The sequence below is a fragment of the Chinchilla lanigera genome, unplaced genomic scaffold (assembly GCF_000276665.1).
Source record: "Chinchilla lanigera isolate Chin_1 unplaced genomic scaffold, ChiLan1.0 scaffold00018, whole genome shotgun sequence".
Taxonomy (NCBI): Eukaryota; Metazoa; Chordata; class Mammalia; order Rodentia; family Chinchillidae; genus Chinchilla; species Chinchilla lanigera.
This window is the reverse complement of record NW_004955419.1, coordinates 14,420,050-14,430,348: the sequence shown is the minus strand read 5'-3', so window position 1 is coordinate 14,430,348 and position 10,299 is coordinate 14,420,050. Positions and strand designations below refer to the sequence as shown.

The window sequence follows — 10,299 nt, the reverse complement described above, 5'->3', positions numbered from 1 at the left end:
GCCCTATATATTCGCAACACTCCCCGCCAATAAAAGAGGCTTGATCAGAATCCTGTCTTGCCTCCATTCTTCGTGTCTCTTGTCCCTTTATAATCCCCACTCCCCTTCTAGGGTCCTAGTTGGCTGTACCTGCGGGCAGGAACAGGGGTTCAAGCAGGCCACAGGAATTAATGCCAGCCCTTTCAGATTTAGTCTCTTTGGAAAGCTACACAGACCAGTCTGGCTTCTCACCATGGAGGGCAGGGTCCACATACCTTCCCCAGCCTGAGTGTCAATCTAATGAGCCTGCACCCTCTCCACAACTGTCTCTCATGCCCATGTACAGCCCAGTTCTTTTGTTCTTAATTTATGTTATATATGTATGTTTCCAAGTATCAGCCAAAGACACCTGAACAGAATCTGGATCACCCACATTTTGAGTCTTTCTTCTGGGATCCTCCCCTCACTTTGCAGTGGCTGTGACTGGCCTGAGATTTTAATCATGTCAAACACTCATGTATTCTAGCAAATTATCCCCTTCTATCACAAAATTTAAGCCTGTCCTAAGGCTAAACCCTGTAAAAATGTGATTCAACCCCCTATCATTCCCTTTCTTCAAGTTTCAACTCTTTCACACAGTCTGTCTGCTTTCATAAATTCTCTAGCACCTTTGGGGCCCAGTGTGCATGTACGCGCGTGTGCATGTGCACACGCGTTTGTCTAGAGTTTATCATTTTCATCTGTGTGAGGGTCATGCCTACTATGCATCTACTTTGCCATAGCAGTAAAATTAATCCATAAAAATATAAGTTATTTAGAAAACATAAAACTTAAATCTAAATCCATGATTCTAAAAGAACCACTGTCCATGCAATGATAATATGTACTTTTCAAACAGAGGTATATGTATTAACCTAGGGCTGTACAGGGTTAAGTTGCTGAACAAAGAGCCCTCTGGCTATGTTAGAAAAGAGAATATGCATGGTGCTCTGAAGTCAAGATAACTACAGCTGAGACAGCAAAGGACATGGGCTGCTGACACCCCTATTCCAGAGCAATAAAGCTGCCAACCTTAGAGATCAAGCAGTCTTCTTAACTGTCAAAATTTACTGCTTAGAGAGTCTTTGAACTAACATCCCAAGGATGCTCAGTTCCTGGGCTTGCATCAGTACCCGATTCCTGTTTGAAAACCAAATAAATATGGACTGGCCGGTGGAATTCTTTGTCTTTACTCCTGAGAGAGAGTGCTGACCCTAGACACTCCAGAAATCATACTACTGGTCTCTTTTATTTATGCTGTTTGTTGTCCACTCCTTTAGGAGACTGGGGTTATGTCAAGACCCCAAAGTAGATGGATAGATAAATAGCTAGCTAGCTAGCTAGCTAGCTAGACAGACAGATATACAGACAGATAGATAAGTTTAAATTTTTGGTTTTTTTTTCTGGTACCGGGAATTGAACTCATGACCTCGGGCTAGCCAGGCAGGTGCTGTGCCACTGAGCTAAATCCCTAGCCCTGATATGTTTAAATTGAGATCTTAATGTACATATCATTTGGTAATCTGATTTTTACTTAACTATTTAAGATATAGTTTTGCTAATCACTTAATTTTTCAATGTCCATGTTTTTCCTTTCTTTACTGTAAAGTTTAAGAAACAAGGAAGGTGAAGCAGGGGGATTGCAAGTTCAAGCCCAGCTTGGGCAATTTAATGATTTAGCAATACCCTGCCTCCTATTAAAAAATTAAATGGCTGGAGATTTGGCTCTGTGCAAAGGCCATGGATTCAACCCCCAGTACCACAGGAAAATGAGGAGGAGGGGGCTGGGAGAAGAAGAAAAAGAAAAGGAGAAGAACAGGCTAAAGATTCCATTTTTCAAGCTACTCTGGAAATTAAGAACGGTAGTATGCCACATATGGTCAATAAAATGTTAGCAAAATGTGATGAAAAGGGGAATGGGTGGAAAAGTTTTGTTTTCTTCAATATTAGATTATTCACTTGATGCTTGGAGATGCATCAGTAAACCACATTCATAACTGAAAATACAAGATTATTTACATTTCTTAAGTATAATGTGAAATCATGATTTTAGTGTCATATTATTTCATTTTATGAAGGTGTCATTATTCAATTTATTAGAAGTACGTATTATATCTGATATCTCTTTGCTCTTTGTTAAACATTACAGCACAACCTGATTATGTACCATAGAATATATTCATACAAGCAGGATTGGGACATTTTGAGATTTGACATATACTGTTCTGATTTTAGTAAGCTGTACAATCTTTACTACCAAAAGTAGTATGTTTTCTACTTCTCTTGCAAACCTAATTATTTGTAAAATCTTGACTTAATAACGAGGTTTTTTTCCCTCTTTTTGTCAGTCAGAGGAGTTTAAATCTTTTTCTCCCTTCTATCTTCAGACTCTAAAAGACATGCTTGGAATGCTCTTTCAAATTCTCTTGCTACTTTGCTGTTACTACCAAGTGACAGTACTGCCACCTCCCCAATATTTTCACCCATACTCCCTGTTTTGGCTTTTGTTATCTGATGATCTTTCATACTGTATTATTATTTTTTGTTTTTTTTTTGTTTTTTTTTTTCTGGTACTGTGAATCGAACTTATGACCTTGTGCTTGCCAGGCAGGTGCTGTGCCACTGAGCTAAATCCCCAGCCCTCTATATTTATTTATTGTCTATCTCCCCTGTAGAATTAAGGTGTATGAGGAAAGACATTTTTTATTCTGATTTTGTTAATTGCACTCTATGACTTACAATAGTCCTTACCAATAATTAGTGTTATTGTATAAATATCTCAAAAAGTTAATAATTTATTTTATGGATGTATGTCTCATTTATATGTTAAATAAGATCTTAGATCTTAGAAACAGTTTAAACATATTTTTAAAATTAATTATCAGTGATTTAGATCAATAGCTCTTAAGAGTATGGTTCCCAACAGCAGGACCTATATATCCTGGCAACTTATTTACACATGCAATTTCCTCCGTCTCAACCTCAGAGCTTCTGAATTAATACATCTGTGTAGGAGTCAAGAATTTACATTTCAAAAGTCCATGTTTTAACAAATCCTTCAGGCAATTTTGATTTACACTAAAGATCATGTATCACTGATTTAAACTCATTTCTGTGTGTCTATTTTTTAACTCTGCTCATATCCAGGGTTTGTTAGAAATCACTTCTTCATTTGTTGATGTTCAATTCCACTCATTTCACTGTACAAAATGGCATGTAGCATTCATTTTTATTGTTCAGGTATACCTATTTTCTGACTGTACCTGCATGGCACTATTATGAGTTCTCTCAGAGTTGTGGAAATTCAACGCAGCCATAACCTGTAATGTATTTATCCTTCTAAAAAATGCAGGTTTACTAAGCATCTGGATAATGATGTTCTCTGCATAGTGCCACATTTCCATTTGGCATGAAATTACTGATGTAGTGGCTTTTGCATTGCATTTTCTTGTCCTAACAGTTTTTTTTTTTTTTTTTCTGGTACTGGGGATCTAACTCCTGACCTTGCGCTTGCTGGGCAGGCGCCGTGCCGCTGAGCTAAATCCCCAGCCCCTTGTCCTGAGAGTTAAAAAGTTACTTGGAAATGACAGCACAATATCCATTAGTTCACCTTTCAACCCACATGTCTGTGTGTATGTGTGCATGCAAACACACATTCCATCCACAATATTGAGATTTTTTAATTTTCTGAAATGAGGAGATTAGAAACACAGGAACTTAAATTGAAACACTTGAAGATGACATTTAATCACATATTTGTTTAGGGTTCATTATTATGCTAGACTATACTTGGGAAATATTAATTAAACAGAATTTAACAGGACAAGAGAAGCCTTGATAACAGACCGATATATTTGTTCTGAGGAATAAATGAGATAATATAGTGAAGTGCTGTAAAAAATACAAAAGGCAGCATACATATCACATATTATATTTTTAGGTTACATATAAACAATATTATATTAAAATATTAATACAATAATTTACAAAACCATTTTTGTACCATGTCTGTGTCTGTAGTATAATAACTTAAATTTTAAAATATATACTGCAGGTATATATTTTTGTCTAGGAGTCAAGAGTAAAAAACAAAAAAAACCACCTTAGGTATGCAATGGCAAGATGGTGTCTTGTGCAAATTCAAACTGATTCAGAGTATCTTCTGGAATCCATGCTTAAGAATCTTCTGGGGTCAACTCTGGGTACACTCAGAAAGAGTGCAGTGATTCATTAAGTATGTTATTGGGCAAGAACAGAATATGGTGGCATTTTTTTTCAATACATTTGAAGTCCCTGATTGAGGTGTTTCTGTATTAGGACACTGAGCATGAGATAATGGAGTGCTTGTTCAAAACAAACTACTGCACTTCACCTGCAATCACAATTCATCTTGAGTTTTTAATAAAATAGCATACAGAAGAAACACAGTGCTGTTACATTTGTAATTCATTATGTTATTAATGGTCTTGTGTTTGATAAGTCTTTGTGAATTCAATTATATGTTTAATGCCATACAGCTCAGATTCATGATCATTCATGAAAAAGCATAGGAACCATGATAATTTGTCAAACATCATGCAGTTGGCTCAATGATATTCTTAAAGTATTAATTTATGCATATTAAAAGTATTTTAATTGTGAGAATAAATGCACATATATGATAGATATTTAAACAATATATTAAAGAAGAGGTCTTATTCCCAACCCACACAGCATTCCTATACTCCTGTGTCCAATGGTGACCACTATTAAGTTTCTGCTGGACTTTTTTAACAAAATCTATTTATATACAAATATATTAATATATACATACATACACACACACACATACAGGTAAACACAAGTTCTTTTATACAAAAATAGAAACAATGTATACATAGTTGAATAATCTAATTTTTTACACTCACCAATGTATTTATATCTTTAGATTTATTTTAATTTTGTTTATTTTTAGATTAATAAAAAGCATTTTATAAAGCTTTCTGCTAATGCAGAAGCCAATTTAGATATTAATTTAAAAAACCTGGATAGAATATAAAAGAGGCTTATACAATAGCCATCCTTATTTATACAAAGCAATATACAGATATGCAAATTCAATTCTAATATGTGGTGCTTAAGTGCACAAGATCTAAGCAACACAAATTATTAGCATATGCAACTTGCTTCATCATTGCTTTGATTATTCAATGCTTAAAGCTTTATATTTCATATGTAGATCATTTATAACTTTTTCACAAATATGCAGATCACAAATATGTAGATCACTTATAATTTTTTAAAAGAATATTTTTGCTAGGCATGGAGGCACATGCCTATAGTCGCAGCACTCAGGAGACTGAGGCAAGAAGATCACTGCAAGTTCAAGACCAGCCTGGGCTACATAGTAACTTCAAGGCCATTCTGACCTAAAAATAAGGCCCTATTTGTCTCAAAAAAAAAATTTGTTTTCTGTAACTTGGTATCACATTACAACCCTTATTTCCATCTATTGCTTCTATATGAAGATCCACATTCCAATTTGCTAACGTATAACATGGTGTGACTTCTCACCAGAGATTTTCTAATATTCTCTAAATTTAGAATACATATTTCTAACATTAAACACAACAGTTATCAGATTTCCACAATTGATTTCATTTATGAGCTTTCTCTTCTAAATGAGTTTTCATATGCTTAATAAGTGATGCATTTTGTTTGAAGGCTTTCCCACATTCATTACATTCATGGGGTTTCTCTCCTGTATGGGCTCTCTGATGTACAACAAGCTGTGACTTTGCACTGAAAGCTTTTCCACATTCATTACATTCATATGGTTTCTCACCTGTGTGAGTTCTTTCATGTACAATGAGATGTGACTTTTGACTAAAAGCTTTCCCACATTCATTACATTCATATGGTTTCTCCCCAGTATGAACTCTCTGATGTTGAGTAAGGCCTTCAATTTGTTTAAAGGCCTTCCCACATTGATTACATTCAAAGGGATTTTCACCTGTATGAGTCCGCATATGGTAAGTAAGAGATGAGCTATGTCCAAAGGCTTTTCCACATTCATCACATTTATAAGGTTTCTCTTTTGTATGAGTTCTTTGATGTATAATGAGGTGTGACTTTTTGCTGAATGCTTTCCCACATTCATTACATTCAAAGGGTTTCTCACCTGTATGAATTCGCATATGTTTTGTCAGGGATGAACTATATTTAAAACCTTTGCCACAGTCATTACATTCATATGCTATTTCACCTGTGTGAGTTCTCACATGTTCAGTAAGAGATGAGTTATACCTGAAAGATTTTCCACATTCCTTACATTCATAAGGTTTTTCACCTGTATGAGATCTCACATGTTGAATAAGGTTTGAGCTGTGTCTAAAGGTTTTGCCACATTCAGTACATTTATAGGGCTTTTCCCCAGTATGAATTCTTAGGTGATCAGTAAGGGCATGTTTATGACCATGGGCTTTGCCACACTGAGCACATTCATATGGCTTTTCTCCAGTATGAGTTCTCTGATGTACAACCAGGTGAGACTTCTGGCTAAAGGCAATTCCACATTCATCACATTCATATGGTTTCTCCCCTGTATGAGTTCTGTGGTGGTCAATAAGTCCTTGTTTATGGCTGAGAACCTTCCCACATTGATTACATTCATAAGGTTTTATACAAGCTTGACTTTTATCAGTCTTAGTAGATGATGTCTCATGTTTTTCTTGCATTTGGGTTTTGTCTTTCTTAGTACAGGATGAATGATGATCATGTAATTTCTCTTGTTTATTGCCAGTTTGAATTTTGTCACACTTATCAGAAGAAGTATGGTTAGATAATTTATCAAGTTTCTTTCCAGTTTGATTTTTGTCTTTCTTTGTATGAGACAAGCCATGCTTTAATGATTTCCTGTGTTCTTTAGCAACATCAGGTTTCTTTTTTGCAGTGTTTTTTACATGACCAGGTGAGGCTATATTCTGTTTCAAATTCTTTGCATGTGAATCAAATTTAAACCTTTTCTTTGAAGGACTATGTTTTGTACTCACATTATTTTTTTTCTCCAATGAAGTATACTCACTGTCTTTCTTCTTAGTTGGAGTTTTCTTCAATGCAACTTCCCCAATGAGTTTGTCTTGAGATTTCTGGTTATTCTGTAGCTGGTCATCACCTTGTTGAACTTCTAAAACAGAATTTAATGACATACTCTTATGAATTTTCAAATACTAATGTAAATTCTTTGTAAGATTTAGAAATATTCTACTGTGATGTTGAAAGAACTATCAAGAGCAAATGTCCATATCCTCTTAGACTTGAGGGGATAAACGTTGCAATAAAACCAGGGAAAGAAAATTAATAACAGTGATTAGAAACAGGTTTGACAGCTTAAAAATATGACCCTGAAACCTGGGTTAAAAGATGAAATAAACATAAGGACTGTTAGCGTTTGTGTCTGTTAGATGTCCCTACAAAGCCTCATGTGGTCATATGTGGGACTTTTTAAAAGCTAGATCTGGAGCTAGATAGGGAGTGTGTAATGCTGGAGTTAAGTGTGTGATGCTGGGGTTAAGTGTGGGATGCTGTGATGTAGGGTATGTGATTACTAAATTAGTTGATTGGTTTGCCATAGTTCTGGGTGTGGATAATGGAAAACCCCACCCCGGAAGTGAGTACTACCTACCTTAAGGACATGTGGCCTGGATAGAATATAAGGAACAGAAAGAGGGTTGCTGTTGTTGCTTGCTGCTGCTGCTTCGCTGCTTTGCTACTTCACTGCTTTGCTACCTTCTTCCTGGCATGAACGATTACTCCTCTGTGATGCCCTTCTACCATGCCACCCTGCCTTGGAGCCAGCCCACTATAAACTGAAACCTCTACAAACCATGAGCTACAGTAAAATTTCCTCCTTTAACTTTGGGTGTCCAGTATTTTGCCTTAGCAACAAGAAAGGTAACTAAGACAAGGAACATCAAATAGAGAATAAATGAAGTTAAAAGAGCCTGGGATTATAGCCAACACTTTCTGAATCTCTCCTCAATCCTAGATGCCCAGATCTAAAAAAATGCCAATTTACCATAATATTTACTGTCTGTGGCTTGTACTATATTACCCCACCTCTGCATATTCAGTTGTAAACACATCTGGTTCAATCCAAGGTATCCAATGAAATTCTTCCTCCCAAAAATGTAGGCTCTGACCAGGCACAATGGTACATACTTGTAATCCCAGTTATTTGGGAGGGTGACACAGAAGAATTACAAGCTTAAGGCCAGCATGGGCAACTTAATGAAAAATTATGTCAAAATAAAAATTTAAAAGGCCTAGGGGTATAGCTAGTGGCAGAGTGTTTGCCTGGCATTTATGAGGTCCTGGGTCCAGTCCCCAGACCACTAAAACAAATTTGGACTTTATGTGATCTCCACTCACTGCTTAAATTTTAAAATGATACAAGACAGGTACTAGTAAGGCCACATTTTCTCTATATGATCAAAAACTCCTCAGGACAAAGAATGAAGCATAAACAGAGAGAAACAGAAATATAATATTTTACATGCTTAAGGACACTACTTGCATTTCATTTCCCAGTGGACTCCCAGTTCCCTGTTCTAGTTCCTAGTGAGATCTGGCTAAAATACCTCTCCTTAGATTACAAGAGATACACCCATATTCTTATCAGAAATTCCTCTGTTTAATAAGGCTAACTAAAGTAAACTAGGATAGAAACTATAAGATAAGCCTACTAAGGAGTACTAATATATGACTGAGGAAATAAGCAGAAACAGGTGTTCCACTATTACTTGTTGCAATGCTACTGTACTGTTGTTAAAAAAAAAAAGCACCTTACAGTTCCTCAGTTCTCTGAGGACTTCACAAAATGATAAAATTCACAGCAAAGAGCTCAGCAAACAAACTTCACAGCATCTGGATTTACAGTGTACATGCACTCCAACAGTTTTCCATGGAACAAAGAACATTTTGTTCTTTTCAAGTCATTATAATTGCCAACTATAAATGTTAAGTTTATCCCTACCTCTAATTAGTTGCTCATATTCTTACCCTATACATTACATAATTATATATTTTGAATTATACTCTCAATCATTGTTTCCCTTCTCTGAGACCATCACCCACAATGACAGGTATAGGAAGCCATGTTCATACTGTAGGATCCAACTTCTTACTGAAAACAATTATTGAACAGTGGTAAACACCAGGCCCTAAGTGGTTCAATAATATTTTTCTTCTAAGAATTTGGGGTTGAGATTCAAACACTTTGGCTAGCTAAATATAGATATTGTATGTGTAAACCTATAAACTTAAGAACTAGGGATGCCATTTGGGGGTGGTCTTTTCAGCTATATGTATGGGAAAGCAGAAAAAGCTTCAAAGTGAGAATTAAAAACACTAAAAGAGTCCCCACAATTTGAAAAAGGCAGAGGAAAAAAGTGAACAGCCACTCTTGTGGTAAAAGAAACACTGGAAAAAGTACAAACTGGATTTGATCAGAAACAAGTTATGGTACTGAATAGACAGCCAGGAAATACTATCACTTTAATGGTGAACATTTAAGAGATTAGTTTCTATGGAGTAGATCAATTTTCAGAAGAACTGATATAGTAAGGAATCCACAAAAGTGTAGTTAGTTGCTAGCTGCTTTTTACTTAGAAAGTATTATGAGTTACAGCACCTTAGGAGAAAGAGTTTAACAGAATTTCCCATGTATCATGACAAGGCCATGTCTTCCAATGGCCAAGGATGATGAGGAAAATGGGGGAAATTCTTTTCAAGGTAGAAAAGGAATCAAAACTCAAAGCCTTCCCCTTGCCATGTTATATTATAAGCACCTCTTATGATAAGTTGGGCTGATCACAACTGACATCTCCCACCAAAAAAAAGATAGAATGCACTAAAAGAAAAATTCACATGAGGAAAAGGAAGAAAATCTGAATGAGAGAACTGGTATAATAACAGGGTCACACTGGAGAGAGTTGAGTCTGGCAACACATTTGATTAGGGTTGGAAGATTTCTTGAATTTGAGATAGCAACTGAAACATGGATTTTAAGCTAAAACAACTATTATTTCAGAAGCTACAGCATGGAGCTTACTAGACCAAGCAAGCCATTGGAGGGAATAGAATATGCCTTTCTTAAACAACCTTCAAAAAGCTCATAAAAACCTGAACCCAGAAAATAGCGTAGCAATGATAAAGTTTTTTTTTATTTTAAAGAGTAAAAGAAGGATAACAATAATAGGGGGGCTTACCAAATTACAGACAAAGTGGTAGGAAATTATCAAT

At 35.8% G+C, this 10,299-nt stretch overlaps 1 protein-coding gene across 3 annotated transcripts in view; it reads right to left on the bottom strand.

Annotated features, from left to right (window-relative positions):
• Positions 1 to 3,678: 3,678 nt before the first annotated feature.
• The window catches only part of Zfp37 (ZFP37 zinc finger protein), an 18,019-nt gene continuing 11,398 nt past the window's right edge, over positions 3,679 to 10,299 (bottom strand). For all 3 annotated transcript variants that reach the window (XM_005382694.2, XM_005382697.2, XM_005382698.2), the window contains one exon: positions 3,679 to 7,183. In XM_005382694.2, the coding sequence (XP_005382751.1) occupies positions 5,655 to 7,183 (1,529 nt within the window). In that variant the 3' untranslated portion in view covers positions 3,679 to 5,654. The remainder of the gene's footprint in view (positions 7,184 to 10,299) is intronic.